Raw genomic sequence first — 18014 nt, 5'->3', positions numbered from 1 at the left:
TGTGTGCTTTCCTGATCGTATAAAATAAACTGCCACTAATAAATAGTTTTAACTTTGAAATACAGATTATACATTTGGTATGAAAACCAGCTATGGCCCCCTAACCATATTTCATCCTCTAATCTCGTACACACCAGAAACAATCACTGCGGACATGGACACGCTACCCACATGTGCACTCAAGTGATTTAGTAAAGCATTGCTCTATTTTGGGTCCAGTATGGCGAGGGCTTTTCTCTAATAAGAAGACTAGTTGCACAGATACATGTACGGTTGCCTTTATTTTCATTTTCAGCCTGTGGAATTTGTTACTCTCTTACTGATTATTATGAGTCCTGTGTCTTAAAACACAATTATGAGGAAGAAGTCACATGTCTTGTTATTTTTTGGTCTTTTTTTATTTCTTTTGCCACAGACATATTGCCACAATCATGCAATGCAACTAGCAACAGTAGTCCTCCATCTGCTCTGGAGATCTGCTGCAAGCATGCACCAACCAAAGCCTGTAGCAAGTGGAGCATATGTCTAATAGTTAGTTAACTTGTTTAAGATGGTGAAGTTGGAGTCACCCATGGACGAGTAGCTGGTTATTGATTTGTTACTTGTAAGTCAAGTTATAAGTTATGAAAGGATGGATGCAGTCCCTTTTTTCCCACTGCACACAGAACCTCCACATCAGCACTGGTGTAGGAGAAGAAGCCAAAATCCAGAACAAAGAAATCAGAATTCTTCAGTTTTTCCATGAAACTATTGAAACATTTCCCTGAATATAATCTGTGTCAGGTTGATATATCATTGAAATGGCAGAAAAATCTGACACAATCATACAGCTGCCTTGCAAGTATGGCTTGCGCCAGCGATGTGACATTGTTATCCAGGCCATAATTTTGTGGAAGATGCCAACATTTCTCATGAGTTTGAAGTCACTCTTAAAGACACTTTCTTCTATTCAGAGGCAGACTCATTCTCTGTCTTGCAGAGATAGCAGTGTTTGGATAGAGCGTTGCTCATTTGGACAGAAAGCAGACATGCAAACACAAGCTTCTCTGTAAACACACAGAAAAGATACACACACATCAAACACACACGTTTGATTACACATTCATTTCCTTGTGAAAGAACACTTTAGTTTTACAATACATGGCTACATTGGAGAGTTGTAATTCACACTGTTCCTCAGCCTCGCTTCCTCCACTTGATACAGTGATTTCTTTAGTATTGAAGCCTTTCCCATTCCTTCTGCCTTCTGCAGCTGCCGTTAGTCGAGCCATCTGTAGACGATTTTCAGTGTAATGAATTTTCTTCATATAGAAGAAAAGCATTTGCTTGTTGGTGGCATCCATCCATCTGTTCATCTGGATTCAAACCCAAGAACTTCTTATTGTGAGGCAATGGTGCTAAACACCACACCACTGTGCTGCCTCCTTACAATAACATGAAATCCTAAACTGGAAATATAATATAAAGTCTGTCACTTTATTACATTTAAACCCAGTTGTTTAGAAGCACTGTGAGCAAACAGTATCTTGTGAAATTAATAACATTTGCTTTTATTTTCATTTTCTTCCTAATTCCCTCCCTTTTTCTTAAGAAAAGGGAGTTCACCTGACTAAACCCAGTACTATTCCTCAGTGACTCAGTCATGTGGCACCACTGTAGTTCATTTATACACCTTGAAGTTATTACTGTGAATGCTAGCTAGCTGGAGGACTCGTACTGTATCTCCTGAGCCTTCCTCTGCTCTCATTCTCGTGCCCTGTTCCAGTACAGATGGTGCTCAGACTGAGCCAAAGCAGATTAGTCTGAGAAGAGTCACACCCTGACCAGAATTAGTCACAAGGTTCTCGCAGCTGACATCTTTTTTTGCTCTGGGATGTTTTAAATTTTCACTGCTCTACTTTCCTTATTCACAGATATGAATATTCCTTTGACACGATCAGCTGCCGGCTTACAAATGTGGCACTGGGATCATGCATGACCCAGTACAATCACAGGGTCCTGCTGCATCATGAGAACTAGAGCTAACACAGCGAGTGTAGTCACATTTCCATGGTGATCTGTCCAGCTGTCTGACCTAGTGGAGGAACATCTGCAGTGAAGTCACTCTCGGGCAAAAGACGCAGCGAGTGACAGGCAGCTCTGTGGGAATTTTGGCAGAAGTTCTTTGGCAAAGTTTAACCGCTGACAACAGAGAGAAGATATAGAGCAATGTTCACGTCTGGAGATGAAGCAGCCAACAATCCAGTCACTGATTTTCTGATTCCAAGGATCTTTTTGGAATAAGAAATTGGTCAAAGAATACTTGGAAAATATTTCTCAGTGCTTGTTTAAGCTTTCTTGAATTAAAATGTATCAGCTTAATAATTACAGCTTCCCGAGTTAAAGTCCTCTTAACACGCTGTACACGCTGACATTGTTTAGTGAGTTGGGATGCACCAAACAATCTTACATTACAATGCAATCAGATTACTTAGATGCCTTTTGGCTTTGCTGGTGTAGGAATCTAGTAATGATAAAACTACAATGACATCATAGACTGTATATGAAAGATGGACATGGGGTGATATTTTGTTAGTCTTCTGGTTGCCTAATGACAACTCCAGTGTGCAATAATGACAAAGCAGGTTACATTTTAGGGCATGGCTTGGGATTTACATGTCACTATTGTATGAGAAATCGGCTAAGTTTTCCAATCTTCGACTCACACAAAGTCAAGAAAATCTGAAATGGCATATTTTGACTTTGTGTGAAGATAAAGATCTTTGAGGAAATGGTGGAAAAAAGAGGAGACCAACTTTTGTATCCCATTTCAGTAAAAGTAACTCTAACCTGGTAGTGAAATTACAGAGCTTGGCTGCAGTGGGCATTACACAGGAGAGTGGTGTGGGTTCCTCTTCGCTGTTATTTTTTAATTGCCACAGTCTGTAGCAGTTTCAATCCAATTAATGAAGGAGGGGGAAGAAGTGTGCCTGGCCTCCAGCGGGGAGATTTACTGGCCACACACGGGCACGCACACATCATGCTTGTGGAAGACTTGATGCTTGCACTCGCTGTCTCAGCCTCTCTTTCTCTTTCCCCCCTCTTTTGTCTTTGCCGCTCCTCTGCACACAGACGTACACACGCCACACGGTACGTCTAATTTACAGGAGCTGCCACTGCACAGCATGTGTGTATTAGTTTTGCTTAATGCCTTCCAGATGCCCAAGCTCTATATCCCGTTGCCCATACGTACTGAAAGAACAGACGATTGTTCCTAGGGTCTTCCTACTAAAGAGAACCAGGTGTGGGGGAGACGGCCTGCACATTTGTGACAAAGGGAGAGCGTTGTGAGCGTTTGCTAAATAGGTTTTCATGTTATTCGGTGGGGAGGGGGGTTAGTCACCACACACATTGTGGCAGAGTCCTGCATGCATGAATACTGTGCAGCTATGATAATGATGGTTTGGATGGAAGCTCCTTCTCAAACTTTATCGGTTATGTCTGACAAACTCCAAAATGTTTCAAGACAAACGTTAGAAGGCTTGAAACAGACGACTTTTCTGTACATCAATTATTATTTTTATACATTTATCTTTTCAGTGGTCTCGGCAGCCGAAAGATGACACTCGATGAGTGTAGCACACCTACACTCTCTGTCCACAGCTGTGGAATGCTTGGATTTCTAGAGCAACATTTCTCTCTGACCCCAGTGGATTAACCCACTAGGGGGCCCAGAAGTAAATATGAGCTGTAGACTGCCACTAGCCTCCTGCCCTCTATGGACTGTGTACTCAATCACCTTCAGGCACCCATCAAAACACAAAGCACACCAAATAACACATGACAGCTTGATTATTTTGTCAAGGACTAGGTGCCAGAAGCTGGAGTGTCTCATCTCTTATTATTTCCAGTGATGTTTGTGAGTGTTTTTGATCAGCGTTTGCATACAAATGTTTAGAGAATGAATTTCAGTGTTGCGAGCTTTTGTGTGTGTTTGTATATAAACACAGTTATTTGCTCACAGATCTCTCTTACCTATATATGAAGTAATTAGACGCAGGTAGTGTTTCCGTGTTTGTCCTGGACTGAATTTCCTGACATCAGTTTGTGTTAATTCTTGTTTTGTTTTGGGGTTGTTGTTTTTTTTGGATGAGTATTATATTTTTTCCCTCCTCTAACAAGATTCTTCCTCCTTTCTGCCCGTCTATTGCAGACCGCGGTCCTCGAGGAGCTTTGGACCTGACAGAGTTAATTGGCATTCCCCTCCCTCCCTCCGTCTCCTTCGTCACAGGCTTCGAGGGTTACCCCGCTTACAGCTTCGGCCCGGAGGCCAACGTGGGGCGGCTTACAAAGTCATTCATCCCCGATCCGTTCTATCACGACTTTGCCATCACAGTCACAGCCAAACCGACCACCCGGCAAGGCGGCGTGCTGTTCGCCATCACCGATGCATATCAGAAAGTGAGGACACTGTTCACCACGTCTCTTCTTTGTTTTTTGCTCCCTTCCAGGAAAATATTAAAGCTTTTCTACATGTTTTATGTTCTTCAGATTGTACAATTAGGTGTGGCTTTGTCTGAAGTGGAGGATGGCTCCCAGAGAGTCGTACTGTACTACACCGACGCAGAAACAAGAGGCCGCACCCAGGAAGCTGCTTCATTCAAAATGGGTGACCTGACAGGAAGATGGGCGAGGTTTACACTCACTGTGCAGGGCTCAGAGGTAATTAAAGATGTTATGCTAATTATCTCTTGGTGTACTCTATGCTATGTTAAAGTGGGATTTGGCAACTTGATTTGTAACATAACCTCGCCTTTCTTTCTTTGTGGACAAGCTATTTGAAACTGAGCTGTGTGACTGCTGTGCATCTGCGCTTCATTGCACTTTGTGGATAAATCCAATTCCTTTCTGCACATAGACACTATATATAAGGTAGATATACCTTCAAGGTCTGAGTCACAAGCATCTTAAACCTGCATTATTTCTTATGGCCAGCAGGGGGTGACTCATGTTTCTAAAACAAAGTCTGAGATATAAAAGTTTATGGAAAAATGATCAATCAGCATCTTTATCTGTGACCTCAGAAACACTTTCCAGAGTTTGTGGTCTCAATCTATAGTTTAAAGTCCTGTTTTGTGTGTGATGCTCAAAAGAATGGATAAAGCGTGATTTTCTTTAGGTCAGCCTACCTTGTGATTGGCAAGTTGCTACTGTATTGTCATATTTGGTTTTAAAACACCAACATGGCAACAGGCTGCTAAATAGTTTTCTCGTTTTCAGACCTTACATATGAGTATTATGTCACAAAATTCAGAACATACACTTACTGTGTGCCTAAATGCAAGGAATAAAGATGTTTGCACAGATCATCTGTTCCATACAATTACATTTTCCTTTTTTTTCATATGGTTTTAAAGCTCAAGCATGTGCACTTGTCCCAACACGTAGGTGCGCCTCTACATGGACTGTGAGGAATACCACCGGGTTGCCTTCATCAGGAGTGCTCAGCCTCTGACCTTCGAGTCCAGCTCAGGGATCTTTGTAGGGAACGCCGGGGGTACGGGCCTGCAGAGGTTTGTGGTAAGTGTTGATGTGTGCGTGTTTGTGTCCCTTCTAGCCACGTGAGCGCTTCGGTACTTCCTACACTGTCTTTTGTCAGCTCTGTACAACAGCTGCATTTCTGCTGTGCTTATTCCTCATCCCAAGCGTCAGTGGGTTTGGATCAATGACTTTGAAATGAATATTGAATCCACAGCTAGTTGCAGAAACAAATGTGGTGTTTGGACAGTTGCCGACTTTACATCTGAGAATGAACACAATAGTCTTCGTTGGCAGCTTTACGACTGCCACGGGAGGCGAGGAATGAATGACCAAGTGTACTCATGAGCACTTCTTTGTCCTATGAGAGCTCCTAAATGACAGGCTGCTTACTTACATATGTGCACCAGGGCTAGTAGTCTCATTTTTGAATGATTTAAACTGAGTGCACCTGTGATTACGGCTGCCAATTCTTTCCCTATAAAGATGAGAAATCAAAAAATAGTAAATATTAAAGGGTAGAGGCTAAAATCCCTCACGATAGTTAAAAATATCCCTGTGCATTTATAGCAAGTACGTGTTATCGAGAAGTGCTGAGAAATCAAATCCATGTGCAACGCTGGCCTGTGCAAGCAGTGCTCTATAAAAGAAAATAAACCAGTAAAAGCTTCAGCACTTTCGTCCCCATTATCTATGATTTGTTGTTTTGTAATTCTGCTTTGTTCATCACATTGCGACTGCAGATATGATGAAGAAAATAGCTTTTTTTTTTTGCATATCTATGGGGGAAATAGTTTGTATTAGTGTGGGTCAGAAAATATCTGTTATGTCATCAAGATATCTATCTAAAACATCTTCAGTGAACTGTCAGAATATTACATTTTAATAAGAAGAGACCTAAGTTCATTTTAGAAAACATGCCAACAATACTTTTCCCGAATAAATCAACCCACGACCGGTGGCTGAACTAGAAAAGCACACGACCCGTGACTTTAAAAACAAAATATAGTCCTCTTCTTTGCCACTTTTTAACCTTTTGTTCTCGTGAATTCTTTTTTTATCCAAGTTCATGAGTCGAACAGACTACAAGATGTTCCATTTCCACAACAGTGGAAAGAAATCCTTATCACAAAGCAGCTTTTGGGTTTTTGTTTTTTTGGGGGGGCTCTCTGTCATTAAGATTTTATTTGTGAAACGTGAGGAGAGTTTCAAAGAAATATAATGAGCCGGGGAGGCAGAGTGTGTTTATTCAGGAATTTTTTTGGTCTCTGAGGGGAGTTCATTTCACCGCTGAAACAATCTGTTAGGTTTCTCTTACCTATTGTGGTTTAAAACCAACGCTGACGTACGTACATAGATCACCAGGAGCTACAGTTTCATTTTAGATGTAAAGCAACCTCGCTCTAGCATCATTTCAAATCTTGTATATCTTGGTCTGTGTTTAATTTATGAATAATGATTTCCAGCAACCCTTTCAGGCTGTCTAAAGTACATAAAGTGATGTATTTAATAGAGGAGGACTTATAGTGGTGTTATTGTAGCTTTAAGGGCAATGCAGGGTTATAGACCATTAGAAATGTGAGGCTTCTTTCCCCTGCAATTCAATTTCAGTGTCATTTTAATTGAGACTAAATTACTGCTGTTTTATCCCATGAGTCATAGCTGCTGGCATCCTGCCAAAGCCTTGTGGAAACAAAATATTTTTTGTAATATCCTGACTAAAAATGCCAGTGTAGCTGCATTACAACAACTTTTAGAAAGAGCAAAAAGTTCCTCTGCTTTCAGTGTTTCTTGTGCCACAATTCCATTGTACGTACAATTTCTATTCTATTCTGTTCTATTATTTTACCCAACTTAAGGCCACATACTGTACATCTACACTGTTTAATATCAGCCTACTGGTTGCTAGCAAATTATAGTTACCCACATTTGAAGCCATTTCACTTTGTGATGTAGGACCATGATTAAAATATTGACAAAAGTCTTTCACATTGGCTGTATTGGAGGTTTCATGGAAGTGGAGAATTTGTTTTAAACATTTGCTCTCTGATTGAACTGTTGGATTGTTTGGGGAAGATGCGAGTAACTTTGCAACAATCAAAAAATGGCAAATTCACTGTAGCAGCTGCTTCTTAGGCTAAAACTCAATCGATTACAAAACACAGAAGTCTGAAATTAAGGCTTCTTTTAACCTTGAATATAATGCACAAATAACGCACAAATTTCCCCACTGTGCGATCAATCTTATCTTATCTTATCAGGATACTAAGGCTAAGACCTGCTAGCCAATCAGAACTTTGGCTAGCTACAAACTTTGTTGTTACCGTCATTGTTATTGCCCTGCTTGATGAACAGTCTGTGCCATGTGGGTTTTTGTTGTTGATATTTCTCAACTCTTTATTGCTGACTGTACAGCTCTCTGCAGGTACTCAGGCAATCTGTCTAAAAGCGCCTGATGTCAGATGGGGGCAGTATTGGAAATACAGAATGTGGTGCAACCATCTGTGAACTACTCTTGCTTTTGTTGTTGTGGTTCAATTAGCCAGCTGTGGATTGAAGTTGTAACATCAAAAAAAAAGCTTAATTAACAGTGTTAAAAAGATGAAAAGTTTTTATTACAGCCACTGTCCATACTTTTCTTTTTTTCTGTTGTTGAGGTTTTTTCACTCTTTTCCTGTGTCAGGTGAACTTTCCTAACACTGCATTGCCTGTCTGGGCTCAACCAATCGGCATTAAATGAACGCAAAGCGTCATCCATGTCGAGCACTGTGCAGTTGGGATTTTGGTGCAATGCACAGGAGCATGTTTGTGGTGGTTAAAACCCCTCTACATAGCCTCTCCATAAGCAAATACCTCAGCAAACGTACACGACTGCTGTAGCATAAATTAAGCATGAATAAATTAAGTCCTATGTAGCGTGTATAAAGCTGGATGATATCACCACTTGGGGCTCAGAGTTGTTCTTTCTCTTGCCAATAAACTCTTTCACTCCTTTCTTGGCTCTCTTCGTGCATCCTCTCCTCCCTCTTTCCTCATCTCTCAGAAAAAGAGGAGCAGAAGTAACTGTCTGTTTCCAGCTGTTCAACTTTCAAACTGATCCTCCTCCAAAACGATGCAGCAGCGGCTCTTTGCAGCACTGCACTACTCCACAGCGTTACATGAACACACAAAAACAAATAAATATCTTCGTCCTTGCTGAACCAGTTACTCATATGTTAAACTGGCTTCACTGAACCACAGGCCATGTAGGACGCAACATAAAATGTGTGTTGGCCTTTAACACAGTAGTGCAAAGTGACCTTTTGGATGTCTTCTCACATGCTTTGGCCTGTGGCAGCCATAGTGTCCAGGGACTGCCAGTAACTGCAGGCACACAACAGTTTCTCATCTCTGGCATCTGAAAAGTCCAGTGTCTGTCTGTGAGCAATAACCAGACTTCAAAATATATATAAACAGCCCCGATGGCGCATGTCATGCAGCATGCGTGGCTATATAAACTAGAAGCTGATATGTTGCAAAATACTTCAGCTACTGTGAAGTTTTGAAGATACATCAGTAACAGTTTAACAAAAGAAGTCAAACAGACAATGTTTGCACTTTCTCATAGATGAGGAAGCATTAAGTGCAATGCCAACAGCTGCATGAAGTTATTTATCTCCATAGCAACTGATCAGACTTTTTCCACTGTGATTCACTCACAGATGCACTTCTATATTAATTTACAGTCAATAGACAGGGTATATTTATTTCTATTCACTTATAATTAAATATAAGAAGTCATCTTGTGATAAAGCGTAATAACAAAACGTTCAAACAAAAAAAAGCAGAAATACAGGTTTTAATGTTTGTATAACTAAGCAGCCAAGTGCACAACCACACTCCTGTTTATACAAACTTTTGTTGAAATCATCTGACTTTTGTGAATTTACTGTAGAAACCAGTTGAAGCTTCACCTCCTTTCCATCGGTCATTTTCAATGCACCCGACCTCATTTACTAACATCTTCAGCTCACTTTTAGACTGATTTTGTTTACATTTTTAAGAAATGAAGTTGCTAGTACTGCTTTGTTTTGCAGTGTACCATTAGCGATACTGACAGCTCTCGTGTGTGAAGGCTCTCTGGTGTGTTTTCTTGAATTTGTGCCGGGAATAATGTCTGTTTACTGTTGTCTGTTTTGTTTCAAGGGTGACTTATGACAGAAATTTAACACTAGCTGACTATAAAGGTTTGAGCAGCACATGTTTATCCCAGACCTACAAACGTTCAGATGAGTCTGAGGTGACACCTGTGATGCTTAGTTGCTAGACCTGGATTTAAAGGAATGAAAGGCTAGGGCAATTAGTCAATATATTAAGCAGACAGTATAAATGGTGCAGCTTTGCAGCATTTTTGGTTGGTTGGTTGGTTGGTTGATTTGTTGGTGCACTGGTACTTAGGTTGGTTTTTTCACTGGTTCATTTGTTTGTTTGTGGGTTTGTTGGTTGGTAGGTAAAGCTTGTTTTTTACACCATAATTATATGCTCTGCTACAAACAACTAACTGGTGCTCACCTGTTCGATGTGCTGTGTGTTCAGTTGTCGCTGCTACAGACAGCCGTGCGTGGTGGCGAGCATTTGAAAACTGCAACCAGAAACTTGCCGAGAAATTCTCCAACTGCTTTCCTGTGTTTAAATTCACGTAATCAAAAAAGTTTTTTACAAACTAACCGACTAAATCATTCATCCATGTGGCTGTGGCTTTAATGTAGGGGCAAATCCACATGTTGTAGTCGTTTAAAGGAGGCGGAAAAGGTTGCGTGGCACATTCTTTGTTTGTTTCAGATGTGTTGTTTACTGCACCAAGCAGATGTCTCTGATTTGGTTCACTCTCCCCAGCTCCAATCCACCCTTCCTTCTCCTTCCTCTCTGCTTCTCCCTATATCACTATTTCTCACTCCTTTGCCGCCATTAAATTTCATAGGCTGTCCTTCATTCCATTAAAAACAGCTGTTTGTCATCTGGCCTGATCCCAGTATCAACAAACTTGGCTGAAATTGCCTTTAGCAAGTATTTACAGGTGCAATAAGAAGACAGGACCACTGACTCTGATTTAAATGACCTTTTGTTATACTATGAGTGCACTGGTCCTTGACCGAGAACTAAATAAACCCACCTTTAACCACCTTTGATATGCTCCTTACATTGGTAGATAATGGCTTAGGATATTTGGCTTACTGTGTGATAACTTGTCAGAATTATGACATGTTTATCATCAGCTGCAATCACTGAACATGTGTGCGCCTTTATATTGTTCTCTAATTTCTGTTCATTCTAAAACTGCATTCCTTCCTTTATGAGTATTTACAAGTATTTACAGCAGACCTCACAAATGACACAATCTGAATAAAGCGTAATTTATCATCGTTTCCTAACAGCAGAAGAAAGCATGACACGTATCCTTCCCATGATAAAACAAAGACCGTTTGAGTTTCTGCCAGCATAAAACAACTATATGTGCTGACAGCTCTACAGTCCAGCGAGGGGCTTGGAGGGCATAAACATGTCACACATTACCTCCAAGGTTCTGCAAGGATGTCTTGCTGTCAGAGCGCCCCTTTACAAAATAAGAAACCAGGTGCAGCTATCTCTGTGTAAGTGTAAAACCATCCATTAAATAGTCATAACCTGCATTTTAAAATGATATAAAATGACAAAATTGGTCACCAAAAATTTCTTTCTAACCAAATTTAGTTCGGATTGGGAATGGGACCCTTCTCTAGAGGTTACCTTTCAGAGTCATCCCACATATTGGCTCAAGGTTACAGACAAGTATGGACTGTATACAAGAGACTTACCAAAATTCAATATTCATGAACTTATAAAAAGAAACAGCCTTTTTTTTAGAATGAAAGGTTTAAATGTGCTGCATTATTTCACAACCTTCCAGTTTCCCTCTGTCGGCCTCCAGAGTATCCTGGGACACCATCCAAGACTGTGGATGAGCTCACATACAGCAAAAGAAAAAAGTTGCCCAGTTAAAATAGCTCAGCTAATAACGCTGTTACATGTCTCTTCATGGGGCAGGTTCAATTCAGTTCAATTCAGTTCAATTCTCATCAAAATAACAATTTAGTTGCCTAAATGTGCTCAAGATCAATATATTATCATTAGTTGGGTAATAATTTAAGACATACGACAGCATTAGCTACACATGCTTATACTTCACAGGGCCACAGGGGTAGAGACTGGCTAGTCTTGGGGGAGTCATTCCCTACCTTGTTTCCACAGGCCTTTTAAATGTAAATCCATCATATAACACTTTCTGTGTTCTCCCTTTGTCTACATGGTTTCTCTCTGGGCACTCAAACTTCCTTCCTGGTGGAGCAATGGTTATCTGTCCCTCAGTGATAGCCCTGTCCAGGGTGTACCCTGCTTCTCGTCCTATCACAGCTGGGATAGTCTCCAGCCCTCTCCTCCTCCTTGATTAAGACAAAGAAAATTGATGAGAGGATTATATAATTGTATAAATACAGAAAGGATTTGACATAGCTTAATCTTCTGTGTTAATTTGCCACAAGTAAATATTAAAATTATGGGCTGGTGCTTTAAGGTTGATGGGAAAATTGTCTTTGGAGCAGATACAGAAATGCACCTGTTTCCTAGCCAGATGTTTGCAGCAGTGTTGAATGTGTGTGTTAATGTGTTCAGTGTGTATGCAGTAAATTATGCGTGCTAATGAGTGAAGGAGAGACAGATAAACTGTTATGCAGACAGACCAAATTAGTGTGTTTGTGTGCGCGCGCGTGCAAAATGTCCTCGGAGCTTCTATAAAATTTAATGACAGAATGAATTAAATTAGCGTGCAATATAACACGAACTCTCCTCTCCAGGGCTCCATCCAGCAGCTGCTGTTGAAGGCAGATCCCACGGCCCCAGATGACCAGTGTGAGGAGGACGATCCTTATGTGAGTCTGCATGAAAACACTCGAAACTGAGAAAAGTTCAGCTCCTCAAACGTCTCTAAAACACTGCAAACTTGGAACTATGGCTCCCTCTGCTGGTAGACATACAGTACTGCATAAAATTCAATTCTGACGCCCGCATACATCATTTACATTTAAACATTTAAAAGCATAAACCATCATGAATCCATTCCACCTGCTTTGGTGCAAATGAAAGTGACAGCGGGTCAAAGCAGCTAGATTTTATAATCTTGGCCTACTGTCACACTATATATTTTTGACTGACAAAAAGTCATTTCACACATTTTTTTAATCATTTAGAGGTAAAACTTTAAATATGAAAATGTTCAAAATGTCATAAATTTACCTGTTTTGTAACTACAGTAGCGTTACAACATACAGGATTGGTGTAATCATAAATACAAAGTCCAGCTTAATATGTGCTTGAAATTATTTAATTTGCTTGTAATTCCTCTTAAATCTTGGTGAGCTGCCCAGTTTTTCTTCTATTTGCTTGCCTTTAAAATCTTTAAAGAGCACTACATTTAAAGTAAATGTCTTAAATTACACGCATTATCAAGCCCACTACCGGCTATGGAGATAAATTTTCCTCAATAATATTGTCCTTTCTTGTGTTAGCAAGGTAACAAAATATACTGAGAAGGAATATGTAATCTTGTGAAACAGAGGTTATTTTTAGGAAAAGCAAAAAGAAAAAGTCATGACCTTTACAGGGTGCTGTAATATACAACATAAACAAGCTCTCTCTCTCTCTCTCTCTCTCACTCTCTCACACACACACACACACACACACACACACACACACACACACACACACACACACTGACATTCCTGACCGAGCCACAGTCAGTCTGTCCTGATAATGTTGTTTAGAACATTAATCATTTCTGATATCCAGTGTTTGTTTGTTTGTTTGTTTGTTTAAATTAAAGATAAGTTTCAGTGAAAAACATCAGTAACATGTGAGTAACCGTGGGAACCAAACTCTGGAATAAGGCTGTTTTGCTTATGTGTACATTTGGCCTCTTTCCTCATTTAATTTTCACTTCCTGCAGCTAAAAACTCAGATGGAATTTTGGTCTGCTGAACTTTTCCAACTTTCTCTGTGTTTTGTCTTCTAATTCCTTTTATCCTGCTCTCCTTTTCAACTCCAGGCCTCTGGCTACGGGAGCGGTGACAATGAAAACTTGGAGGGTAAAGATGAAGTGAAGAAGATTGTGGAGGAGAGAGAGTTCACCATGGTGTGTGCACTGTTGTTTTGTTTTTACCCCATTTATTTGTGCAAGCGAGTCACAAATGAAAAAGCTTCTGTCCTCTCAGTACCTGTGGAGACACCAAAATGATGATAATTGCTGCCAGCTCTGTGCAATCTGTAATGAATTTATGCAAATAATATCACATTACTATGCTTAAGGAAATGGCTTCTAAAAAAGCCCACTAAAAAAGAAAAGAAGATGGCCAATGTGTCATTGTATAGATAAGTTATGTTCCCATAGTGATTTAAAATAAACCTGTTGATTAAAACTTTAAAAACGTAACTTAATATTAAGACTCAGTCCACAAATCAATTTTTAGTTGATTTTTTTAGTCATTTTCTGGGAACTTTAAGCTACAGAGTCAAAGACACTTGAGTTTTTGGTGATTGTCTTCCAAGAAACTAGCTAAGAAACCATCTAAAAGTGCAGATAAGAGAGATTTCAATCACACAGATCACCATCTGTGGTCCAAGTATGACTTCACTGATGTACATGTATTTCAGTCCCTTTTGTATGAACACACAATCCAGATGTGTGCGACCTCTTCTCCAGGCAGTCTGAGCTACTTAATAAGCGTCTCCCTTGGACACTCAAAGGCCTGTCAGACGATGGATTAAAATCAAAAACTCTCTTCAGGAAAGAAAATGATTTACAGCCTTTTTTCCATCTGCAGTCATTTCTATTTATCATTCATGAGCAAGACAGCGGGCTTTTCTAGGCGTGCGGTCATGACATTTTATGATCGCAGCAGATCTTGTAGACGTAATGTTGGAATACTCTAAGAAATGTGTGGAATGAGGCTGTCAGTGTGACACTGTATTAGGATCTGATCTGAGAGCAAACATTTCCTACCATCCGTGGCAAACGCTTCACTTTCTTTCTTTTTCTTGTTTGGTTGTCTGTTCACATATACAGAGACTCTTTGTTGAATTATGAAAGAAAAAAAAAAGAAAGGCTCTTTAATTAATCCACAGCTGCAGCTATAACTAGTGTGCTGTAATATCCAGATTGCAGAATATTATGCATTTAAAAATATAAAAAATATGCAGTTTAGTGCTGAAGGTTGGTCTAAAGATGCACACTGATTCCTTTTTTTGTTTGTTTGTCTGTTTGTTTGTTTGTTTTACCATCGTGGTTATTAGCCAGAGCTGGCCCCCACTTACATTGTGATCCCACCTCCACCCACTGAGATGCCAACAAGCGATGACGAAGATGACAACTTTGAGGAAGCTTCTGGGCAGGAAGTGGAGGTGACCACGGTGCAAGGTAAAATGCATTCATGTAAACGTTTTAATGTGGTCTCAGGAACTCTGTCCTGTGGCAACAAACAGCAGTTATCTGCCACTTAAAATATATATATATATTTTCAGGATTAGACCAGTGATATAGCAAAATTATTTCATGCTTCCCTTCGTTTGTGCTGCAATTCATGAGTAAATCGGCTCCTCCTTCGTTGCATTTCCAAGAGTTTCCACCAGATGTTGCTGAAGACACAGTGTAGCTTCCTTTCCTTTGTTCGTATGATCCAATGCTCAACCTTTTCATCTGTGCTTTATTCATCAAATCCACAGCAGTGCCATTTTTAATGTGCTCAAACATGCTTGTTTTTTCCTTTTTCTCTTTATGTTACAGCAAAGTCATTTCAGACAGGTGCTTCAGTTTCCACACCTGACACTGTAAGTCAGAATTATCTTCTGAATTTATATAACATAAATGTGTCTGTTTCAACATATTATGGGTTAAGATCATTACAGTTTTTATATAATTAAGGCAACAGGTCTTTAAAGGTCTGTAAAGGGGATGGTTGGTACTCTGCTGTAACTCTAGACGGGCTGGAAGTGACGTGGTTGATGAGGTTAACATTAAATGTGCTTTAAAGAGAGAGAGAGAGAGAGAAAACGGAAACTGTTTCCTGTAGAGCAAGTTTGTCCCACTTACTACAGCTGATGCTGCCCTATTTTTTTCCTTTTATTTTTTTTAAATTAGTGTGACTGCAGTCTACATAAAAAATAAAAAAAAAATCCTAACTCCTTAGTCCCTCCAGGTTTATCCAGGGCAGAAAGGGGAGCCAGGCCCAGCTGGTCCCCCAGGACCTCCAGGCCCTCCAGGACCAGCCTCAGAAGAGGGACAAGGAGGGGAGCCTGGACAACGAGGCCCACAAGGACCACAGGGACCCCCAGGCACACCTGGACTTCCAGGGAAAGATGGACACCCTGTGAGTTTAACCTGCACGTTTGTGCACTGAATTTGAGGCATTCACAAGCTTCTATTTTTAAACAATTCAGACGTCCGTTCACGGAGCACAGGATGTTTTTTTTACTCTGTTGTGTTGTCAGATTTAAACATGATTGATTTGCTTTCTGTTTTTGTCTTTTCTCCAGGGAAGCAAAGGGGAAACTGGTTCACCAGTAAGTAAAATCCTCCTAGTCTTTCAAATATATAGTTTCCTTCATGTGGAAGTTATTATTTAATGTCTCAGAGGGGAAAGCTCATGTGCACTGCTGTGATTGTCATCTCTCTCAGGGAGCAAAAGGATTTCCAGGACTACCCGGAGAGTCTGGTCCTAAGGGAGAAAAGGTAAAAACCTTTAGGGTGGTTACAGAAATTTTAACATGGACTTATAAAATTAAATATATAATTAAAGAAATAAGTAAGTAATCCTTGAAATGTAGAAAATAACACAAACTTTCTTCTGTTTCTCTCAGGGTGATCCTGGTGTTGGACTACCTGGCCCTCCGGGTCCTCCAGGACCTCCAGGGCAGCCCAGCAAGTCCTCCGTGTTCCTGGTCAGTCATTTATTCACTTTGTTCTTAGTTTAAGCAAAATCAGGTGTGCTTGATTCATACAAGGAACTAAAATTAGCTCCAGTTTATTTGTGAAATCCTTGTTTCTGTTCTGTATACCTTCATATACGTGAACTTTTCATGTAGACACTGCCCATATTCTATTTCCAAATGTTGATATGAATTTGTTAGGTTGTATTTTTTCTGGTGTGATGCTAAAGCTAAGTCACATTTGTTGCAGCAGAAATCAGATCTGATGATACGCCCATCGTTTTCATTATGTTCCTCAACATTTTTACACAGCAGTGATATTCATACTGGGGATGAAAATAAATATTTTAAGTTGAAAATAAAATATTTATTTATATATTGTGGAATGAGAAAAAAAAGGCTCATTATGTTATAACCAACCATAACATTTTAGTATAAGTGACTTACCTTTTGACTAAATGAGGGGTCATTGCCTTTGTGTTCATCAGGAGGGTTCTGGATTTGAAGACTTTGACAGTGACACAGAGATTATTAGGGTAAGTGAAGTTGCTTTCTCTGTCTCTGTATACTGACACTATAGTTTACCTGTTTTACAGAGCATTTTTCCCATAACTGTAATGTTTTCTTGTGTTATCAGGGTCCCCCAGGGCCTCCAGGTCCCCCAGGACTGCCAGGGCCCCCAGGATCTCCTTCTGAGGACATCTTTTCTGGACTACCTGGGACTCCTGGGAAAGATGGAAGGGATGGAGCAAAGGGCGAACCTGGACTTCCTGTGAGTTTTACCTTGGTCCATTTTCTGTTAGAGCCCAATCTAAATGCAGCAGCTTAAAAATACTAAATGAACCAATATGTTTTCTACATATTGTAAACTCTAGCAGCTCAAGTATTATAGTTTATACAGGCTCAAGTTTATACAGTATTATGGTTTCTTTGGAAGGACAAGACAAACACTGAAAATGTAATTTCTTTAGTAGATTTCACATCTGCTCTCACATAACAAACTCATTTGTCATTTGCTAATTTATGCTAAAAGTTAAACAGGAGGTATACTCTAACTCTATTAAAACTCTTTCAAAGGACCCACCTGACACACACAATAGAATTAATTAAAATCAAGAGCAGTTTTTATTCAAAACAAAACAAAAACATAATTTTGCATGAAACATTTCTGTGATTAAGGTTTTTTTGAAATGCATCTTTCTTTTAGTCTTTGCCTTCAGAACATTCATTTTTGACCTGGGTTCTGTGTTCAGGTGTCTGAGGAGTGGTTTAGTGGCTCTGGGTCTGATTCAGAGTCAGGGTCTGGTCAGGTACAATGGGCTGAAAAGACAGTATTTCCCCCAATGCCATTTAAAATGTTCATTTACTGCTTTCCTGCCATTGCTTGATGCACAGAATGAACAAAGATTGTATGTGTCTGCAGTTAAGACTTAGTGGTTCCTCTTTTGAAATACATTACATACACTAGTTAAATTGTACAGTACATAAACATATCTGCCACCTCA

The 18014-nt window shown here is 39.9% G+C and overlaps 1 protein-coding gene across 5 annotated transcripts in view; it reads left to right on the top strand.

Moving 5' to 3' along the window:
• Positions 1–18014, top strand: part of LOC113029322 (collagen alpha-1(XV) chain-like) — a 122247-nt gene that overhangs the window by 88939 nt on the left and 15294 nt on the right. For 4 of the 5 annotated variants that reach the window (XM_026180149.2, XM_080306131.1, XM_026180150.2 and 1 more), the window contains 13 exons: positions 4193–4440; positions 4531–4701; positions 5428–5559; positions 12387–12461; positions 13634–13720; positions 14878–15001; positions 15368–15411; positions 15771–15950; positions 16117–16143; positions 16259–16312; positions 16441–16521; positions 16998–17045; positions 17147–17281. In XM_026180149.2, the coding sequence (XP_026035934.2) occupies positions 4193–4440; positions 4531–4701; positions 5428–5559; positions 12387–12461; positions 13634–13720; positions 14878–15001; positions 15368–15411; positions 15771–15950; positions 16117–16143; positions 16259–16312; positions 16441–16521; positions 16998–17045; positions 17147–17281 (1406 nt within the window). The remainder of the gene's footprint in view (positions 1–4192; positions 4441–4530; positions 4702–5427; positions 5560–12386; positions 12462–13633; positions 13721–14877; positions 15002–15367; positions 15412–15770; positions 15951–16116; positions 16144–16258; positions 16313–16440; positions 16522–16997; positions 17046–17146; positions 17282–18014) is intronic. The other variant, XM_026180148.2, reaches the window with a different exon arrangement.

This window comes from Astatotilapia calliptera, chromosome 9, assembly GCF_964374335.1.
Source record: "Astatotilapia calliptera chromosome 9, fAstCal68.1, whole genome shotgun sequence".
NCBI classification, from domain to species: Eukaryota; Metazoa; Chordata; class Actinopteri; order Cichliformes; family Cichlidae; genus Astatotilapia; species Astatotilapia calliptera.
This window is presented reverse-complemented; position numbering and strand designations above follow the sequence as displayed.